This window comes from Bos mutus, chromosome 20 (genome assembly GCF_027580195.1).
Source record: "Bos mutus isolate GX-2022 chromosome 20, NWIPB_WYAK_1.1, whole genome shotgun sequence".
In the NCBI taxonomy this organism is placed as follows: Eukaryota; Metazoa; Chordata; class Mammalia; order Artiodactyla; family Bovidae; genus Bos; species Bos mutus.
In genome coordinates, this window is record NC_091636.1 from 33,582,194 (window position 1) to 33,605,177 (window position 22,984).

Here is a 22,984-nt window from a genome sequence, read left to right on the forward strand (position 1 = left end):
GCTCAAAGTATGTTCTCATACTGGCAGCATCACTATACCTAGGATACAGCGCAGAGCTACTGAATCAGAAAGTTAGTGTTTCCACGAGCTTTCCAGATGACTGATGCATGGTAAAGTTTGAAAAGCAGAGGTCTAGAGAATTTACAAGTAGGAAAGGCCACAAGTCTATGCTAATGTTTTAATAATGAACATTTAGATTCTTTACATGTAGCAGGTTAAGCATAATACTGTCTCTGCTACCATCCATACAGACTGGTCATTTCGAGCACACTTTGCACCCAGATCTTGGTTTCTAAATGCCATTCTTTATTAAGTGGCTCCAAGGCTTTGTGCTATTCTTGCACCTTTACATTGGACATTATTTGTAAAATAAAGAAGTTAAAATATTTCAATTTCAAAAGATGGAAGATGACCTGAAACACACAAAAATCACACAGGTTTCCAAAACTGATGATATGGAACTCCAATTGAGTGTATTTATTTATTATAATCTCCAAAATAATTTCAGTTGGCACAACTGCTTCTTAAAACCACATTACTATCAGGCTCAATTTAATTACAACCAAGCAATTCACAAAGACATTGTAAGCAACAAAACATGCTCAGTATTTCTTTGAGAAAGGTGCTTCAGATATGTGTACAGCATGACTGGGCATTACACAAAACTTTTAGAAGATGATTCTTACATGCCCAAGTTTTGTACCTCTTCTGTTGTGACATCTGTGAAAGGCTAATCCTTCCACACCTCCCGTAAAACCCTTGATGGTGCAATCTGCCTTTCTCTTAAATTTTAAAGAATATTCTAAGTCATTCCTTAGGAAAGTAAAACTATACACATTTCCAAGGGGGAAAACAAGCTGCTTACTTTTTATATTATACACTTCAATTATGGGTTACTAACACTTTTTAAAAGCTTTGTTACATTTTAAAAAGTACCAGCTAATGAAGACACAAATACAAAATATTTATCAGCACGTTAGGTTGTCCTGAAATCACAGTTTTCTGGATAGATACATGCAGCATCACTAAACGTTTTTCACTATGTATTACACATAGCTTGGAAAGAATTTTAATATTTCGGCCTGTAATGTCCATGTCTTAAATAGCATTTTGCTTTATTACTTTAATAGTGCTAAACTCTTTTAAAAATTTGTATTTATTTTATAGATCTGACTCACTGAATTTTCAACACCATGGCCTCACCTTGGTTATGAAAAAATATCTTAACATCTGCAACTTCAGTTGGTTATACTAGGGGGAGAGGGATTACCACAACTTTGTTATACCTCGTATTAACAATAAACCTTCTCACAGAGAAGAAAATACTTTAAATACCTTAAATCATATTTACAACAATAAAATTCACATTTCATGCTTTAGTGAGACCCTTAAATCATCCACAAGACAGTCCTTTATGGTTTATTGGAATAGAGCCCTTCTGTACATGGACTTCTGCTGTGTGCCACATATAAAGCTCTTGATTTTATGAAAATAGCAAAACTTATGCTGTCCTCCTGTCAAGTAGAAAAACTGAGGGTACATCTTCCCAGCCATGAGGTTGTCACCGAAACGCTATTATCACAGCGAGGTGGCAGCCAAGGCTTCGGACCTCAGGACCCAGAAGGAGCAACTCGTCTGTCTGCAAAGTGCTCAGAAGCCCGGGTGTTCTCTACTGTGCGTGATAGGATGAAAAGAGCCCTCTCAGCACTGGCCAAACAGCTCGCTGATGTGTCTATTGCACGGGATCTTCGAAGCTTCCAGAAATAGTGCTGTATGTCTTCCCTTTACTACTATATACATTTTTCTGATAAGTTCAGCGTTTCACTGGGAAACGTGACTTGCAGGGAGCTCCCCTTGGGGGCGGGCCCAGCCCTGCAGCTCCCGCCAACCTCGTCCACCAGTAAGAAGCTCTCCGAGTCCTGCCCCTGTGAGGAGTCTGAGGTCTCCGATATTCGCAGAGTCCTAAGCGACGTGCTGTCTATTTGGGTCAGGCCCACGCCGGGCACACCTGGCAGCAGATTCCTGCCTCCCCCGAGGCCGTTTTCACTGAGTTCTGGCGTGTACAGGAGGGTCTGCGACGTGCTGCTGATCTCCTTCAGCTCCCGGGAGAGGAAGGAGCGGGAGTGGCCGGACACGGCGGAGGACGTCCTTCTGCTGTCTGAGCAGTGCGGCCCCGAACGCTCCCGGCGCGACCCGCCGATGCGGCAGAAGAGGCATTTGATCTTCTCTATGGCTTTACTGAGCACTGTCTTCCGCAGGAGGATGTATATCCAGGGGTCCAGGATGGGGTTCACAGAAGCAATTCGGATGGCCTGCAAATCAGGGTTTTTGCTGATGACTGGCTCCAGTTGTGGCCGATATAACTGGTTGACGAACACTCTCACCTGCGAAAAGGAGATGTCCACGTTTAGTGTTTAGCATTCATTCATCAACTGGGAAAAAATTTGCATGCAACGTCTAACTTAGTAACCCTGTTGTGAGTGCTTAGTCGCTGTCTGTCCGACTCTGCGACCCCATGGACGGTAGCCCGCCAAGCTCCTCTGTCCATGGGATTCTCCAGACAAGAATACTGGAGTGGGTTGCTACGACCTCCTCCAGGGGATCTTCCCGCCCCAGGGATCTAACCCAGGTCTCCCGCATTGCGGGTGGATTCTTTACCGACTGAGCCATTAGTAACATTGGCTGCCCTCTTTTCTGTTAGTAAGTGCCAAGAGGGGACTTCCCTGGTGGTTCAGTGGTTAAGACTGGTATTTACAATGGAGGGGCCTGGGTTCAATCTTTGGATGGGGGAACTAAGATCCCACATGCCTTGGAGCATGGTCAAAAAAATTTAAAAAGTTTAAAAAAGCGCCAAGAGCAGCATATATAGAACCAGGAAGACCACCGATTACCACTTATCGAGTTAGTATAAATTTAATATATCAGTAACTACCTTATGAATATCTTCTCTAGGTCAAAGATGGATAAAAGAATGCAATGGGTGTACAGGAGACATAGGCATAAAGAATTTTATTAACTTCATTTCTGTGCTTTCTCACAGAATAGTGAGAAACTTTTAAACTTGGAAATTTAAACCAATATTTGAATCTATTATCATCTAGAATGGCCAGAGAACAGTTTTTATTTAATCTAATGTTATCAACTCTTACTTCAAAAACCTTTTCCATAACCAATTATGTGTCAATAAATAATAATAAAAGAAGAAAAAAAGAAAATCTTTCCCAGTTAGTTTTTTTCCCTGTAACTGCATTCCTCACCTAGATTATTGCATCAACCACCAAACTAGCTTTCGCATCTCCACTTCCTGTTCTCTCCAAACCATCCTCCAAACTGCCACCAGAAGATTATTTCTCAAATGCAGATTTGATTATGCTACTCGGCAGCTAAACCTTCAATGGCTCCCTGCTGCTTGGGAACTATAGTTCTGTTCAACATCTGTCACTCTGAATCCATCCTGAAGCCTTCACTGGAATCCACCCCTCTGTATCTCTGGAGCATTTTAGAATAAACAGCCAGGAGCACTCTGGAGAGACCAGACTCACTGAAGAGAGTATAAATTTGTAAATTTGAGGAAAACTATCATTTTATTCCTTAGTGGAAAGGTACTTCTTATTTTCTCTCTTTTTAAAAATTAAAGTACAATATTATGTAAATGACAGGTGTACAGTATAGTGATTCACAATTATTAAAGGTAATACTCCATGTATAGTTATTATATAATACTGGCTATATTCTCTGTGTTGTACAATATATCCTTGTATCTTATTTAATACCTAATAGTTTTACCTCTTAATTCCCTACCTCTATATTGTACCCCCTTCTCTCTCCCCACTGGCAACCACTAGTTCGTTGTCTATATCTGTGAGTCTACTTCGAAAAAGCACTTGTAAAACATACACTTCCATATCTACTCCTAAAGAGTAGATCTTAAAAGCTCTCATCATGAGAAAAACATCTTGTAACTAAGTGTGGGGATGGATGTTAATTAGACTTATAGTAGTGATTATTTTACAGTATATACAAATATCAAATCATTATGCTATGCACTTGAAATAAATATAATGTTACATGTCAATTATATCTAAATAAATATATGTGTATATAAATACACACACACACAAGACACACACCAAAAAACCCAAAATTTTACTGTTAAAGGATGATGATGCTATCTGAGTCTTACTTCTAATTCCACCAGGATCATTATATAATAATCTCACAATAATTCGTATAAAAACAGTGGTTTTTAAGATAATATAATTATTTGATAATTATTACTTGCTATTAGTAATTATTTTAGGTCAGGGAGAAGTAAGAGGTGAGTCTCACGGCCAAGAAAGATGCATTAAAAACCATAAAAAGAAGAAAGAACTATAGAAGCATAGCTGGAGCCATTTAACCAAGGGCAAATATGTCTAATATTAAGAAGAGTTGATGACACTGCCACTTTGTCATACGTATAATAATATTTATGGTGTATGAATCACTAAGAAAGAATAGGGATATTTTAGATTTATAACAGACTGGATAAAAAGAAGTCTAAAACATGTAAATAATTCTCATTAATCTGCAAAAGTCAACTTATATGAAACATTTCTAAACGATGCTAGATCAGTGGGGTGTAACTGTATTTCCACTTCTTCCTATACTGGAAGACCTCAATCAACTACAGGTATATAATCCTTTATCAAGAAGTTGCTGTTGTTTCCATATTCATTTGTTTTGTTTTCAGTTGCAAAACCTGAACTGACTAGACCATGATGCTATTTATAACTTTATTTATTCCTCTTGATGTGAATATTCCCATGTTTTGCTCCAGAGGTCCCTTTCCAGTTTCTGATGGGGATATTACATATTGTATGTGGATTACTAAATTACTTTTCTAAAAGCCAAGAAATTCTGAATTTAAAACATACTTGGTCCTAAATATTTTGGATAAGCAATTACATACAGCCCTGTAACTCTGATAGAATAAAATGGTGAAATGGCTCTAAGATGAAATTATTCCCTCGATCTCTGGAAGACAGCTAAATAAAAAGTGTACTAGAATGAACAACAGTATATGATGGCTACTCTCTTTTTTTTTTTTTTTTTTGCCCAAACCACACAGCATGTGAGATCTTAAGTTCCCTGACTAGCGACAGAACTCACACCCCCCTTCAGTGAAGTTCTTATGATGACAACTCTTAAAATATTTTTAGAAACTATGTTTGTATAAATGATTCTACCAAGACAAAGGATGACTGACCTTCTGTCCTTTCAAAAACCAATGGAACAAAGCATCTTGATTTCTTCCTACCATACTCTTTATTGAGGTTCTCAGCTGTGCCTGGGCACAGAGATTCCCTCAGGTCTATGGACCTTTTCTCAGATGAAGTGTTACTGAAACCAGGAAGTTTTGAGAACCTTATTTAGATCCCCCACCCTGTTGGTGGCTGATTCTGGCCTGGGCCTCAGGTCTCCAAATTACTTTCATGTTGCTTTTTCTGTTTTACCAGGCTAGCTAGCCTTCTACTTAAGAATTATCTCCTGACAATGGAAATATTGGCAAAATACAAAGCATGAGGTCTATATTTTACTCACATCACACAGTAGGTTCTTAAGGGTAAAAGAAATGATGGATTTAAATCTGGATTTAGTATCAGGCCCTCCCCTGAGTGTGCTGCAGCTAACTTGCTTCAGTGGTGTCCGACTCTGTGCGACCCCCATAGACAGCAGCCCACCAGGTTTCTCCATCCCTGGGACTCTCCAAGCAAGAATACTGGAGTGGGTTGCCATTTCCTTCTCCCCTCTGAGTGTAGCCTCTAGAAAAAACCCAAGGCAGGATTTGGGTGAATTTGAGACTTTTAGCCAGTAGGTGGCAGTGTTGTTCTACTTGGGAGCTGGTCCCACAGCTCTCCCTAAGAGGTTTGCCCAGCCACTTCAAGACCCTCTTTCAGAACAGAATTTTTAATCTAAAGTTTGCATTTCTTTAAACTTTAACATTGAGATACTTCATTGGTAGTTGTTTCTCCCACCGCTTCCTCGATGGAAACACATTTACTACTGAAAGGAGTAAATTTTTTTAACACCTGAAATGGCTATAGAAGGAATGAAATTTGTAGCTATTTAAGGGAATAAACTAGGAGTTACCATTTATTTTTTAAAATTCCTATGACCCTTCAGAAAAATCAGTGTTGTAAAAAAAAAATTAATAGTGAAGTTTCATAATCAAGGTGACAAGAGGCAAGGAAAGAATTATTTTGTGGCTCACTTCATGCTCAGTAGTAATGGAAACTATAAGGGCGTGAAAAGGAGCCTTATTTCAGTGTTCCATGGTGTGTGTGGGCGGGGTGGGCATACAATTAATATAAGCTAGTGAACCTGGTCATTTTATGTCTTCTCAGGAAAGCAGAGCTCATGGGGTAGCAACAAAGATGAGTATGAAAAGCAACGTTCCAAATTTAGATGAAAACACTCTCAAAAGCTGGTAAAATGATTTGAAAAAAAAATGAAGACGGAGCTTTTCTTTGCAGCATGATCTCAATGGAGACTGACTTGAATAGAGAAAAAAAAGACAAAAGTGAGCAAAAGCTCCACGCACTTCACTAGATTTCAAAATAACCACAGCCATCTCTGCCTCACTTTAAAGGCTGTACTTGATTTGCTTCCCCAAGGGGGCAGACCCCAGATTAGGATGGGACCATCCACAGCAGGACTCCAGCGTCACGAAGGGAGGAGAGAGCACTTTTCTGCAATTCTTGTCCAACAGGCTCTGTATGTTACACCAATAAACGTGTTCAGGCAGTTTTCAGCGTTGGAAGAGCGTGCTGCTGAGAAAACCGAACCTCTGAGTGGGAGGCGGGTGGGGAAACACCTTAAAAGAATTCACTGAATACAAACAATGTATTTAGTCTCTTGCAATTTTATTAGTCTGTTTCTTCAGTAGCTGCTGATTTGCACATGTGGCTTATTGTTAGCACTGGCATACATGACAATATTCTAAACTTTTGAGGATGGCTAGAGATTAGGATTCAGGAACATACCTTGGAAAAAATATGATAAACCCAAAATTAAATGTGATGACGGGAAAGCTATAAGGAAGGCTACATGTTGTAAAGATAAATGCCCAGTTCTGTTCAAATCCTGGCTCTCTGCTCCATATAATTTATAAGCAAAATCATGAAAGGGCTTAGTACAAATATGTGGAAGCTTGGCTACTGTGGAATATATCAATAATATGAAAACCACAGCTTAGAGGTTGCTTTGGGGTATAGTTAATGACTTGCATAGTCTCTAAAACACATACTTCCTGTTTAATGAATTAACCTGTTGGCAGGGAATGTCTAATTGAAAAGGAATGTTGAAATTTTGATTAGACTGATTTGGGAGTTGACTGTCAACATAGAAATGCTTTCCAATAAATGACGAGAACCTGTGATTGGATTTGTATGTGCTCCTTGTTCTGTTCCGAGCACATGAAAGGAATGTTCTATGTGTGATCAGTTATCTAACTGCCCTGTGAAGGGTCTAAAATTGACACAGCTGTTACTAGAAATTCTTCCCACCTCCTTTTTTTTTTTTTATTTAGTGACAAAAATCTCTAAGTAAAGGAGAGTGGAGAGAGTTCTTGGGTGGGTGGTGGAATGAGAGCTCGGTTCTCCTTCCCTCTGTATCACTGACCAGCCATCTAACTGCAGAGCAACTGCTTTACCTCTACGGGTCAGTGTGTACACTGAAAATTTACTTCTGAAGTGTTTAGTTTCTTTGAACCCTTAACTTTGAACATTCTAACAAGAACCTTCAAGAATCACTTCAGCTCTGGGAGGAAGAGATCTTGTTAGCAGATGTTCCATAAAATCAAGCCTTGACAGGTCAGCAAAGCATGGTGAAAAGAGCCTTAGACTAGGACTCACTCCCAGCCACCCAGGAAATAGCATGAAATAAAGTCATTATCTGCAGTTGAGGAATCTGAGGTGCAGAGACAGAGAAAATATTGGTCAGCCCTCTTTTCTTCCTAGAGCTTTTTTAAAGACTCAGAGGAGAAGCAGGGAAAACAACCTTACTTTTATGTGCTGCTCCACAGTCTTCAAGGTACTACTCCTGGATCTGCAATTTTATGTTCTGGTTAAAATTCTGCTTTTGGGAATTGCTACTTTTTAAAAATTTAGCCAAATTTATTTGAAAAAAAAATCCTTCAGGTTCCGCTGTAATAGTGCCTGGATTTATGGCATTCTTCATGCACCTATGTGATTTTTAACTCATCTGGAACCCCATCAGTTTCTTTTAGTTTCCACTTCCAGTCTGCCCGCAGTAAACAAAAGTGTATCTACTTACACAGTTTTCCTCTGCTCTAATAAACCTTTGGCGATCAAATGCTGATGAAGGCTTATACAGACAACTAGTTTATAGTAAGGAACCAAATAAACACTTAAAGGAAGCTATTTTCCTAAGTTTCACTCCTCCCAGGCAGAAAATGAATCAAACTGGCCATTCTACTTTTAATAGAGGTGAAGGCTTGCTACTTCAGAGTAAGAAGAAAGAAAATAAAAGAAACAAGTAAGCAATAAATACTGCCATAGCATGCCTGTGCGTGGGGGAAAATGCCTTTCAAATCCTGTAGTGTAACCGTTTAGCCCTGAGGCCAAAGACTGGATTACAATAATGTCTAACATTAGTAACAAAATTAGGTACCAGACATTGATCCAGCTGCGGCATTTAACACCAGGACCTTAGGCTGTCTCACTTGCATATTTCTAAAGAATTCATTCCCTTTTATTTATTTTGAGCATAAACTCTTTCATTTCTTTAGCTTCTCTTGTATTTCAAAAACCAGAGACTGCTTATAAACAGAACAGACAAAATGACATTAACCTTGTCCCACTAAACCTTGTCATGCAATGTTCCCTGTTGATTGTATTTACATCTTTTCTCTTCATTGCTTATGACTCACTTTAGAAAATTTTGCAACTTCAGCACAGTTCTTCATATAACTGCAATTAATTTTTCCAACCTTTCTCAAATTTCCATTCCAAATCTATTTTATGAGATATATATATTTTGGAGAACAAATTAAAATTGACTTTTATACTAAATTCAATACCAACTGCCTTCTAAGAGCCACTGTCGTTTCTCTTTCTCTGGTATCTGAAAGACAAAAATGTGGCCGCTTTGCAGTGATGCTTGTTTTCCTTATGTATTGTAAGTCAAGGTTTGTGAAGCTGCACATAAAGTATACTTGCTCTGTTATTTCCAAGGCATTTTAAGTGTTTGGAAGGGTTTGATTTGCCTCCAATAGGATTACCAACCAACTTGATTTGATAAAGTTAAAAGAGATTCTTCATTAGTTTCCTTGAAACTGAAGATAGATCTGACTGTTTTAAAAGTCAGAGTTCAGAAATTTTCAACTCAAATTACAATATGAATGTGAGAAATGTGGGAAAAAAAAACAAACCAAGAAAGTTGTAAAAGTGATCCAAGGAAGGCTACAGCTGTGAATGCTTCCCTTTTAATTCTTTCAGTCATTGCTAAACTGTGGGCGGGTGAATAATATAATGACATCATTCTTATCATTAATTTACAATTAGATCTATTCTGAAGCTACCATTACTTGTATGATTTCTTATTACTTCCAAAGGTATGTCTATGTGATTATTTCTCAGCTGAGCCATTTTCAATTTGCAGGGTAAAAAGGTTAATATCACTACACAACACTGACTTTACAAAGAGTAGACAATCCTTGTTAGTTTAGATGTGGTCAGTCTGCAAACCACAAATATAACTCCTATAATTTCTTGCCTCTTGTTCCTCAAATAATGTCAAAGGCTTTGTGATAAATGGCTTTGCCATCAGATCTACCATTTCAGCCCATAAGAGGCTTTGAAGAGAACAGTTCATCTGTGACTGTGTGGTCATCAACAGCTTCGCATGCTTGCCTCCAACAAAAACACAGTTTAAAAGTTATGTGCGTGTTGCTAAACCTCTAGCTCTGATTCCTCAGTTCTTTAAAGTGGATGTTCTGTAAATAACAACCACTCACTCTGGCATTTACTGTTCTGTAAAACATAAGGCAGAGGCCACAGAAGGAGGCCCCAGCCAGAGAGTTGTTTCTTCTAAAATCTCCCTCTATTCTAAAGGTGCCATTACAGACAGTAAAATATGTTTATGTGGCTCAATTAACTCTCTAAATTATCCTGGGTCCTGGGAGGGTTTAAAGGCCCTTCTGGCCAATTATATTTACTTCTGTTTATACAAATTGGCAAGAAGCTACTGTACACCGGCTCTCCACCACCTTGGAGTTCCATTTACAGATGGAAGGAATTTTATCCATCTGTAATTTTATATAATATTTTATATTAAAATATTTTGTTAGATATAACATCAATTTTATGATATAATATTTTTATCTTAAAATCTCTGAATAGTATTAGTAAAGGAAAAGATGGAATAATAGCCTATAACATTTATTTTCTCATGCTCCCAATCAGCATTCAAAAAAAACAAAACCAACTTTTTCAAGTTGATAGTTTAGAATTTCCAGGAATGTGGTGTTTTGAGATATAGAAAAACTCGACTAGTTGCTTTCATGAGAAACTCTAGATGAAGTATTATGTGCATCTGCCCATGGGTTTCTAGTGCAAAGAGAGGAGAGCTAGGCAGACTTTCAAACTTTCTGCTTGTAACATTTTAAAACATTTGAAAAGTTAATGCACAGGCAATGTTAAAGAAGATGGTGTCCTTAAAATAAAGCGTACCAAAACGCAAACTCACACACGCTGTTTTGAAGGCCAAAATTAGAAGTGTTCTAGGAGGGAGACATGACGTCATATTACAGAAGCAGCCTTGGGGTTAGATTGGTCTGAGGTTCATCTCAAGTTGCAAAGCTTTGGCTTGGCAATAAATAAGGTGACCATCTCTAAAGCCCCATCTCTCTAGAAAGGCACTCTATCTCTTACAGTTGAGAATGTGAATTCAATACCCCAGGTGCATCAGCCTATCCTCAACAGGTCCCCTGAAACGCCTTGCTTTCCTGGCCCCTAGAAAGAATGAAGCTCTGGGCCTTGCCCATGGAGGGCCACATGTGCACCGAGATGTTTTCCTGGGGGACTCACTGCATGGCAAAGAGCAAGGAATTTAGCTTGACCGTCTAGTTCTGTGGGATTATTTTAAGCAAGTAATTCCCAGTGTAAAGTGAAGGAGTTAGACCAAAATGCATCCAATATCCCTTCAAGCTCTAAAATTCGACATAAGCTACCAAAAGAAAAATTAAAAAAAAAGGACATAAATCAGAACACTAAAAACCCTACAACTGTAAGGAGTGGACACCAAAGAAATCACCGGCCCCGATGGTTCGGATTCCGCCTGAGGATGGGGCTCAGTCATACTACAGCGGTTTCCTCTCTACATCCGACGGAGAGCGCGCCCGTGTTCTCGGAAGGCTCAAGGCCACTGTCAGGCAGCCTGATGTAGGGGCTGTCCCGGGAGGGAGAGGAAACTAGGCTTTCGGGGAAAGAAACTCGGCGATGTAGGGGAAAAGCACCTGCTGCACCTAGTTAGCGACGGGGCCTAAAAAGAGCCTGGGCGTGGGGACCCCACGGTGGCCTGTGGCCGAGGAAAGGGAGAGCAGGGAGCGAGCGATGGAGGAGGAAGGTGGACGCAGGAAAAGGGCCGAGTAGGACCCTGGCCCCTGCCACTCACCACAAGCGGGATGGAGCAGATGAGCACCACCAGAGAGGTGGCGATGAGTAAGATGACCATCTGGATCTCGGCGCCCGCGATGCGGCGGAAGCTCCGGCGGCGGCGAAAGTCGCTGAGGCGCGGCAGGGCAGGGGAGGAGGCGGCCGGGGGAGCCCGGCAGGCTGTCGGGGCCAAGGCGACGGCGGCGGCGGCCGCGTGGTGCTGCTGCTCGGTGCCCAGCGAGGTGCGGCGCATGAACTGGCGGTGCATGCGGAGCAGCGCGCCGCACACGAGCACGTTGCAGAGCACGGTGGCGAGGATGAGGAAGGAACTGAAGCCCGCATACATGTAGGAGAAGGCGGCGTGCGCTGTCACGTTGGTGGTCCAGTCGATGAAGCACCAGGTGGCCGGGTACTGCAGCCGCGAACTGCCCAGGCCCATGCTGGGCAGCGCGCAGAAGAGCACGTTGGACGCGTAGACCGCGAAGAGCGTGAGCCCCGCCAGCCGCTTGTCCACGTAGTGGCTGTAGAAGTAGGCGTGGTTGATGGCCAGGTAGCGCTCAATACTCATCGCACAGATGATGCTGAGCCCCGACAGGCCAAAGAAGAGCAGGATGAAGGTGCTGTATTCGCACAGCGCGTGGCCCCCGGGCCATTGGCCCTTCAAGTAGGTGGCGATGGTCACCGGGCTCACCAGCAACGTACCCAGCAGGTCTGTGACCGCCAGCCCGCATACCAGTGTGTAGAAAGTTGTCTCCTTCTGCTCTTTGCGCGACTTACAGAGCACCACGATGGCCACCAGGTTGCCCACGACCCCGAAGATGAACATCACCGCCGGGATGGTCACTGGGCTGTTCAGTGGGTTGGAGGCCTGGGAGGATGATGCATTGGTCCCAGGGGCGGTCATGGTGGTGGCCGACGGTACACTGCCTTGGACTGCAAGGCTGGGTCTGTGGAGAATAGGAGAGAGACGAAGAAGCGATGAGGAGAAATTATCACCTGCAAAAAGGTGTCAGACCCGCTCCCAAGAAACAATATGCTGATGAGAGATCGGGGGGAGCAACTCGATCCAACATTGTGGACTGTAGCCACTTACCAACTCAGCTACCTAAATCTCCAGGCTCCGGATAAGTCCTGCCGGCAGCACCACTCTACGGGCATTAATATTTATACGTTGATACGGTCTTTCTCTCCTCTCCCCAACCCAACTCATTCCATTGCCAAGATGAACAAGACCTATCTCAAGGGAAAAGTGGCTTGCTCGTTTTCCCGACAGATTCTGAGTCAATAAAAGTCTCGCTGAAAACAAGTTATGGAAGATAATTTGAAGAGAGCACTCTTCATTTCCTGGCTACGCTCAAGGGGCGCCCGCACCGCTCTCTGCCCAGTGCCCCCAACCCTGTCTCACCTGTGGAAGCCGCGGAGGTTGCAATTACGTAAGCCCCCAGGGTCAAGCCTCAGATGTCCTGGACAAGCCTTCAACCTGCCCTCAGCCGTGCCCTGCTCAATGTGGAGCTTGCCAAGCCTCTGCCTTCTCAGAGCCTGCTCTCGGTGGCTGCCAGTTTTCCGGAACTGGGGTCAGTGGTCAGCTTTCAAAAACTTGGAGAAACAGAAGGGCAGCGAAATGGGTCAGTGAAGCCTGATCATGGATTGCTTTTTTCCTTCGTCTTTTCCTTCGTTTCTTCAAAGACGATCTAAGCTTTGCGGAGCCCGCGGGAATCGTCCGTGGGCGGACAGCTCTCAGGTGTGCGGCGCAACGCGCTGGTGGCACCGAGCCTGGGTACCGGGCTCGGGCAGCCCTCCTCCCCAGCCCAGGGCAGCGCGGGCGGCTACCGGGGCTGGTGGCTACAGCTGAGGCCGCTTCTGACGCCCTGGGGGCGGCTTGAGGTCCCCTCTGCCCGAGGCTCTGACCTGGGGCGGTTCATCTTCCTCTCGGGCTGCCGGGTTTCCAGCTCCGCTCTTGCCAGTCCAGCCTCTGTACAAACTTTCCTGCAGCTTCAAGTTTCCCTGGTGGGGGCGGGGCCACACAGCGCGCGGCCTGGGCGCCCATTGGCCAAATGTGAAGTGGGTGGGGCGCTCGCTAGCTCCTGTGCCCGGCGAGGAAGCGCTGCCGGCCGGAGGGCGGGGCCCCCGGCGGCGCGGGTCCCACCGCGCCTCTGCCCGCTGCTTGCCTGCGGCTTTCCAGCCCACCGCGGGGCTGGGATGGTGGAGGCTTGGCCTCCCTGCTCCAGGCAGGTGGTGCTGAAAGGTCGCGGTCCGCGGGGACCCTGGGGGAGTCCCGGTATTCTCCTGTGCACCCTCTTAGCTACTTTGAACTCGGGATCCAGGGCGGACAGCTCTGAAACCCTCATCTTTTCTTCCTCGCTGCCTCCTTCTCCAAGTGGGCTATTTCTCGCACCTTCTTCAGCCGAGTTGCAACATCTGGGTGCTGGGAAGGGAGGTCAGCGGCTTAGGACTCTACCTAGGAGGTGTCGAGGTGTGTGTGTGTGTGTGCGCGCGCGCGGCTCTGGGAGGAGAAATAGGGTGCGTGCGCGAGTGGCCCCGGATCAGAAGTAAGGGTGTGCGTGACTGTCGTGGTGGCTGGATGGAAGAGTGGGCATCAGGATTAGGCGGGGAAACGACGAGGAATCCATCCTCTCACCACGAAAGGAGTTCGTTGGCAGTGCCGAGACAATTAAAAAAAAACAATAGGTGAGGGGGTGGGGGGAAGCCGGGACAGCAACGTCTTCGGTCGCAAGTGGCAGAGACTGCGGCTGCGGAGAGCCGGCGCGCGGCCCTCCAGGGAACGGACAGTGACTGCGGAGGGCTGCCTGTCGAACCGCGGAGACCTTTGTCCTCCTTCGGGGAACTTCTCCGCCCCGTGAGAACGGTTAGACTGAGTTTCGTGTCTGGGCTCGGTTAACAGTCGGATTTAGACACCTTCACCATGAATTCTTGGAAAGGCTGATACTGGGATTGTTTTCAAGTAAAGGAATTGTCCAGTCACTACCTCACCGGTCAACTCTTGGAAAAGCCTATTTGCTCTACCTTTTAATCTTTGAATTACAATTTGGCTTCTTCTCGTTATCCCCTTCTTTCTATTTTACTTGCTACAGTCAGAACTGTTCTATTAATATTTTACTTGCTAAAATCAGAACTGAAAACTAAAAAAAAAAAAATGATTGTAAAACTTTATGGCATAATTATAACCGCTTCACCATTTTTTTTTAAACCGTAAAGTGAGATTGTGTGAGCCTTCATAATTTCAGTTCCTAGGATCTCTTTCCCGAGGTCGATACATGCATTTTAAAATAATGCATCTCCTCACAGGATAAATAACTTGATACTTTTATATGCCAAAGCGGGCACTCATGCCTTTATTATTTCGTGAATGTACAAAACTAAGAATTTATCTGGTGCTCCAGTTAATCTCAAGTGACACAGTAACAAACGAGTAATAGGAGGAACAAAGCATTACAGTTTTCAGCTAATTACAGGACGTAATTGTATAAGACACCATGTGATATATTAATATAACATCAATCTGTTGTTTGTATTGTTTCCACATGAATATCAGGGGTTCGGAAAGAAACACATTTGGTAGCAGATGTAAAAAGAACTGATGGAGATCCGTCAGTTTCTCAGAGCCCTAATCCAGTATAACCACTTCTGTTGTCTGTGCTTCCTGTTAAGTAGTAAGCTCTAGGATTGTGTCAGCATTGAAAAAGGAAACTGCACGTTCTACCCCCAATCTTTTGTGACCACATTGCATCACTGTCACCCTGTCAGGTGGTTGTTAGTAAGAGTTTGAAGGGGAGGTGGGAAGTTCCACTTATAATCACCCTCTGCTAATAAAATTTTTTTTCCAGTTCTCTTTGCATTTGAAGTTCCTAAAATGGAGAACAATTTGAGTTGGTCCTTGTTAACTTTTCATGATGAAGAGTATTTTAAATATAAAAGTTGAGGCGCTCTGTTGAGAGAATTAGGATTAGAGATTTTAGCACATTGCTGATAAACTGGACTTGTGACCAATAGAGCTGTTTTTCTTACTACTCATTTGCATTCACTTTCCAAAGTAGCTTTACGAAAATGAAAATAAATAAGAATCCAGAACATCAGACTGAAAAAATGTTAGGAGGTTTACCTCTACCGTCTCTTGGTACATGATTCTTAAAACTTAAGTTTAAGCCTTCAAAAGTAGAAGTTGAAAATTTGGAAATGAATATTTTATTTTCTTTATTTGAAAAACTGGGACACTGTTGTTCAGTGTCCCTCACACTCTCCTGGGAATGTACGTTGCGAAAGAAAACAAAGAATCACCATGATTCTTTGTCATTTGATTCTTTGACAATTCTTGTCATTGTTTGTGTATTTTATGAAAAAAAATTATTCTAAGCATTGATTTATTTCCTCTCTTGCCATTTCTGCCTCAATCCCTACTCTACACTGCAAGTCCCTGTTTCAATTCTGTCATCAAATCCTCCCTGAAGGTTTGCACTAGTCCAAGAATGGCCCCACTGATCCTTTTGATTGCTCTCTGCTAGCTAATTACTGGACTATTCTTTTAGGTCAACATCATAAGGCAGGAACTCTTAAAAGCAGAGTCCACTTGGAGGCTACCAACTACATTCCCTTTGACTAGGTTGAATCTTCCTTGAGTCAAAAGAATGGTTAACAAAGGGGCTAGTTCCTGGGAGGAAGGTAGCAGGATGAATCAGATCTGGCCTGGACCACATACTGAGGCAAAGCTGGCCAGATCTTAGAGCATTCCTAAACAGCTAATATTCACGTAGCAAAGCCCACACAAAACCTGAGCATTCCTAAAGAGCTAGCATTCACGTAGCAAAGCCCACACAAAGCCTGCTCTGTGTCATTCAGGACTGGCCATTAGATACTCAAAAAGGTGAAAAAGGTGTTGATCTGGTGCAGATAACCCAGTGCCCATGGCCACATCTGTCTTCCACATGCTCACCCAACTGGTTTAGTAAATTACAAGTATGACATTAACCTGATGTTGGGCATGAAAAGAGGTCCATGATTGTGGCTCTGGTCCCTCCCTTTTTAGCGGTGCATTTTAAATGTGCACCTAATTATTTTCATTTTCCAAGCATAAGTTTTGTGCTGATTCTGCTGCTTAGGGCTGTTATACATGTTAATACTGTGATTGACTCCTCAGCATCTTCATGTGGGCCTAAATTACCACTGTGGAGGCTGGTCGCCACCAAGTGATTGCTTCAGGCTTGCTTCTTCTCTGACAGTTTCACTCATCAAAGTGACAGCTTTCTACCTTTTTATTCTTCCCCTCTTCTTTTTCCAGACAGGTATTTCCACTGCACTCCCATTGTAAACTGGGCTAATGGACAAAGAAAGAAGATTATTTAATTAATGTTGATCATTTTTAAAAAGAAACTTTTTGTTTTGTATTGGAGTATAGCCAATTAACAAACAATGTTGTAATTGTTTCAGGTGAACAGTGAAGGGACTCAGCCATACATATATAAGTGTCCATTCTCCCCCTCAAACTCCCCTCCCATCCAGGCTGCCATACCACATTGAGCAGAGTTCATTTACTATTCAGTAGGTCCTTGCTGGTTATCCATTTTAAATATAGTGGTGTGTACATGTCAATCCCAAACTCCCTAACTATCTTGCTCATTTTGGAAGGTACAGGTGGAGAGATAAAGTCCTATAAGTCCAGGTGTCTCTTCTACAGGAAGATGGACATGCTGATTATATTTTAGTTTCTTCTCACTTCCCCCGAATTGCTGTATATTTTAGCACTTCAGAAAATACACAGAGACTCCCTGGTTTAGTCATCAACACCCTTATTTTCTATAGCTTGTTGACTGCTTTCCACGGAACTTTCACAATTGCATTCAAAAGTGAAAGAAGAAAATGAAAAAGTTCGCTTAAAGCTCAACACTCAGAAAACTAAGATCATGGCATCCAGTCCCATCACTTCATGGCAAATAGATGGAGAAACAGTGGAAACAGTGGCTGACTTTATTTTGGGGGGCTCCAAAATCACTGCAGATGGTGACTGCAGCCATGAAATAAAAAGATGCTTTCTCTTTGGAAGAAAAGTTATGACCAACAGCATATTAAAAAGCAAAGACATTACTTTGCCAACAAAGGTCCGTCTAGTCAAGGCTATGGTTTTTCCAGCAGTCATGTACGGATCTGAGAGTTGGAGTATAAAGAAAGCTGAGCACTGTAGAGATGCTTTTGAACTGTGGTATTGGAGAAGACTCTTGAGAGTCTCTTGGACTGCAAAGGAGATCCAACATAAAGAAAATCAGTCCTGAATATTCATTGGAAGGACTGATGCTGAAGCTGAAACTCCAGTACTTTGGCCACCTTATGCAAAGAGCTGACTCATTGGAAAAGACCTTGATGCTGGGAAAGATTGGATGCAGGAGGAGAAGGGGACAGCAGAAGATGAGATGGTTGGATGGTATCACCAACTCAATGGACATGAGTTTGAGTAAACTCCAGGAGTTGGTGATGGACAAGGAGGCCTGGTGTGCTGCAGTCCATGGGGTCACAAAGAGTCAGACACGAATGAGCAACTGAACTGAACTGAACTGAACTGTGCTCTTCTTAGTAACCCTCTGAAGGTGTTAGGTGGGTGTGATGGAGACCCATGCTTTACCAAATCCTGTTTCCATTTTTTTCCTGAACACATAGCTGGATGGCATTTCCCAGACTTCTTGTGACTAGCTGAGGCTCATGTGGCTGTATTCTGGCCAGTGGAAATAGGAGGAAGTGATGTGTATCACTTTCAGGCCTGGTCCCTAAAGGACCCTGATCCTCTGTGCTGTCTATCTTCCCTTTTCTGCCAACAGGATACAAGGCCCTGGTATATGGCAGAACAACTAGGTAGAAGGTAACTGGGTCCCTGTATACCTGCATGGAGTGAGGACCTCATTCTAATCCCAGTGACCTTCACTGGACAATGAAATGAAGAGAAATAATCCCCTGAGATTTGAGGGGCTGCTTGTTTGGGCAGTTACCCTGTGCTGACAGAACAGTATGATTGGAATCATCCGTCTTCAGTAATGAGACTGTGGGCCCAGAAAAGCTATGTGACTTGCTCAAAGGCACAAAAATTAGGCCAGCTGAAATTTATCCAGTGCTTAGCTTGTGTGAGACAGTGTGCTGAATGATTTATGCATATGTCATCTAACCACCCAAGAAACCTATGAAGAAGGTACTACATAGTAGTAGGCCATTTACAGGTGAGCTAACTGATACTTGGTTGAGGAATGTGGAGAAGGACATTGTCATTTCTTAAAAGACTGCAAAGCATTTGGGGATGGCAATGTGAAGGGTCCCACTGGCTGCTGGTTGAGGCTTTCTGACCATCTTGATTCAGTGTGACCCTGGCTGAGTTTGCTCTGACTGTCTTCCAGTTGATACCTTGTCTGTTGATTGTCTTTCCAATAAATTATTTTCCTACTTAAATTGATCATGCTCAGTTTCTATTGATTGCAAATAATCACCCCACCTAGCACAGAGAGGTTGAATAAATTACAGATCACAGTATTGATAAATGACAGAACAAAGATTTAAATCTAGGTCTGTCCAATCCCCAAACCTCTATCTCTAACCTCTGTATTTCTTAGCCCAGGAACTACAGCCATATGACTGTTAGTCTTCTTTTTTTCTTCCTCAGTATCATTGGCTTTGGGATAAAGAAAGTCTGGATTGAAGGTCATAGTAAGTAAGTTAAGTTGCCTAAACCTTACTGAAAAGGAGTTTTTACTACGTTGATTCTTTTGAAGTTTAAGTAATATAGTAATCCACATGAAGAAAATTTCTGGCACATATTAAAAATAATTATTTTTACATACAGTTATGTTCCCCAAATTTATGCATAAAGCACTTATCATCCCTGATGTTTTAGAGGGCATCATAATAAATTGAGTATATATTACTTTGATAGAACTTATTTTTGCCTCTGCCTTGCCCAAAATATCTAAAGACTGGTTGTATATATATAATCACAGAAAGAGAATTAAGGTATTTATTAGATAATTTTGGGCTTTCCTGGTAGCTCAGTGGTAAAGAATCCACCTGTCAATCAATGGAGTAGATGTGAGTTTGATCCCTGGGTCAGGAAGCTCCCCTGGAGGAGGAAATGGCAACCCACTCCAGTATTCTTGCCTGGGAAATCCCATGGACAGAGGAGCCTGGTGGGGCTATAGTCCCTGGGGTCACAAAAAAGTTGGACATGACTTAGCAACTAAACAATAACAATAACAAATAAGATAGTTTAGTCAATCCCCTTTCCTTCCCTTCGTGAGAATGAAAGAATTACTTTCAAAGTGATGATTCCTATTGCCTACTTATGTTAAATTTATTAGATAATTTCTCAAAAGTACACCTAATATTGACTGTAATTACAGTATAGCTATTGAGCTGATATTAGTAAATTTTACTCAGACACAGAATTTACCTGGTTTTCTTCCAAAATAAGTTTCCTTTTTTTTAAATTTTTGAGATATTTTTTCTTTTTTTCTTCTTTTTTCCTTCTTTTTTATGTGCTTATTATTATTATTATGTTTTACTTTACAATAAAAAAATAAAATATATGCACACAGTGCATTTGTTTATTGACTTTAACAACAACAAAAAAAGAAAATAGTTGATTTATGTTTGGAGAGAATTTATTCTTTGGAAGATCAGAAATGTAACATTTTACTGGAACTAATGTCCTTTCTAAAAACCATCTTCTGATGGATAAATTCTTTAGAAAAAGATGATCTATGTATCTTAAAAAATGTTAATATATATGTATATATATATGTGTGTATATATATACATATATAAAAAAATGTATATAGATAATTTAGAAACTAAAGGACAATATAAAGAAGAAAGTAAAAAAACCTGTAATCCCACAACTTAGAAATAATCAATGTTAATATTTTCTTGAATTTTGATTATCTTTTTTTCTAAACGTATGTAAGTTTTTATTGCTTTATTGAAAACTTGGAACTGTATTGTATATATAAGTTCTGTATTCTCTACTCTATAACCTAAAATTACATCAGGAGAATTTCCCAATTTAATGAAATCATTTCCTTTTAAATAGCTTAATTAATTTCTAGTAATGTTTGGAATTTATTTAATAGTTCCTTTAATGTTCAACTTTTAGGATGTTTCCAATTTTTGCTGTTATAGATAATAAATATGCTTAAACATAAAAAAAATTTTTTTTGAGATATTTATAAGAAGAATCAAGGCACTTTTATTTGGAAGAAATGAATGCAACTCTCCCTGGAAGCAGGGAACCAATGTGGGGAACTTGCAGAGGGGAGGAAGACTGGGGGGGCCTTTTTAAATAAAAATGGATAGAAAAAAAGCAAGCAATTTTGTGAGCAAAGATATGATGGGGAAAGTAGCTGTTCTTGGACAGGGCTCAACCTGTTCTGCCAGGTACTGTCTATAGCTATGAGGTCCCTTGACTTGCATCAGCTTATCCAGGGTGCCACTGGAACCCTGTCCTGCAAAAACTGCTAGTCTGCTAGCACAATGCATGGCAAATCCAGAGTAACATGAGTGTTCAGAACTTACCCTCTTGACCTTTGTCATCCATACAAATTCCACTTTGCTTCTAGTCTCACAGTAGTCTCTTCATTTCTGATACTTATATGCAGACACATCCAACCTAAATAGACATACATACAAGTCACTGCCCCCAGCCTACCAATAAACGCATCCCTGCATGCATCCTCAGACACAGATCTCTCAGTTGACCCAGGACGTGGACAAACATGATGCTTTCATTCTTCTGTGAGTGAGGTGCTTTACCTGGTGAACTCATTGCACTTGAACTGCCCAGTCACAAACATTTCTTCCTCCTTTCAGCCTGCCATTCATTCATCCATTGAACAAGTACTTGTGTAAAGGACTAGGATAACCTCTGAGTGCATCCTCTGAACAAAATAAACAGTTCCTGCCCTTATGTAACTTTGTGTAAGGGGAAAAAGCTTACTGTCCAGAAAGGGAAACATTCAAGTAAGCACATACACTTAGATATTTACAACCTGGCATCAATGCTTCATTTAGATTTGAGAGCAGGAATGGCCATTCTGAAGAGGTGGTATCTTCTAACCAGAGTCTAGTTTGTTTCCCTTCAAGATGTCTCTTTAGTTAACAACAGGTTATCTTCCACTCACAGTACAGGAAGCTTTACGCATATTCTGGCTCAGAGCTTCTCAAGCACTGTGTTTGATGCTTCAGAAAAGATAGCTGCACATTCTATAGGCCAATGGCTAGAGCAGAGAAAGTTTCTGAGAATTCAGAGAATGGATCTTGAGGAAACTGTTGTTCAGTTGCTAAATCGTGTCTGACTTTTTTCGACCCCATGCGCTACAACACACCAGGCTTCACTGTCTTTCACTAAGTCCCAGAGTTTGCTGAAACTCATGTCCATTGTGTCGATTATGCCATCCAATCAGCTCATCCTCTGTCGCTCCTTTCTCCTCCTGCCCTGAATCTTTCGCATCATCAGCTTCTTTTCCAATGAGTTGGCTCTTTGCATCCAGTGGCCAAAGTATTGGAGATCCAGCATCAGTCCTTCCAGTGAATATTCAGGCTTAATTTACTTTAGGACTGAGGAAACTAGGAGCTGAATAAACCCAACTGAGGTGCATTGGAGTAAAGGAAATCATTGAAATTTGAAAAGAGGAACACATGACCTGAGAAAATCTGCCACTTTACTGTGAACTTCTGCAACAGAAGTTCAAAGCTCTTCGTTGTGGAGGGTGAGATAGAGGAGAAGTGAAGCGGGATTGCTTTCTGAGGATAATACCAACTTCTCCGACTATTCAAATTCAAGTCAAAATTAGTATCAGGCCTGCCCAGCTCCGTGCATTTCATGTCAAAAAGTATTGGTCACAAAGAAACTAAAAGTATAACCAAAACTTTGCTATAGTTTAAGAAGGTCTAAGAGTATGAAAGTCAAAGTCAATGAATAAGGCTGTTTGTTTTATAGGAAAACTTAAAAAAAGCTGTAATACTTAATTTAACAAGAAATGAGATTTGATTGTATAAATAGCAGTTTAAAAAATATGACTTTCTGATGCTAAATTGTTTTGTGTTTTCTATAAACTACATTTTCTATAATCTATTAAATAATAGATTATATATTAAAAGAGCTATATAATTTGCCTAAGGTGTTTCTGCAGCAAGATTCAATCATTTAATCTAGCAGAAGAAAAGCAAGTACATCTTTTTAAATTGAAACATAGTTGACGTACAATTTTATGTCAGTATCAGGTGTACAACAATGATTTGACACTTGCGTACATTATAAAATGACGACAGATCTAGTAACCATCTGT

At 41.6% G+C, this 22,984-nt stretch overlaps 1 protein-coding gene across 1 annotated transcript; it reads right to left on the bottom strand.

Annotated features, from left to right (window-relative positions):
• Nucleotides 1-419: 419 nt before the first annotated feature.
• PTGER4 (prostaglandin E receptor 4) lies at nt 420-13,643 on the bottom strand. Its single transcript, XM_070357612.1, has 3 exons — nt 13,063-13,643; nt 11,677-12,604; nt 420-2,384 (listed from the first exon to the last, which is right to left on the bottom strand). Exons 2-3 carry the CDS (start codon nt 12,559-12,561, stop codon nt 1,791-1,793), a joined length of 1,479 nt encoding a protein of 492 aa, XP_070213713.1. The 5' UTR covers nt 12,562-12,604; nt 13,063-13,643; the 3' UTR covers nt 420-1,790.
• Between the last annotated feature and the right edge of the window lie 9,341 nt (nt 13,644-22,984).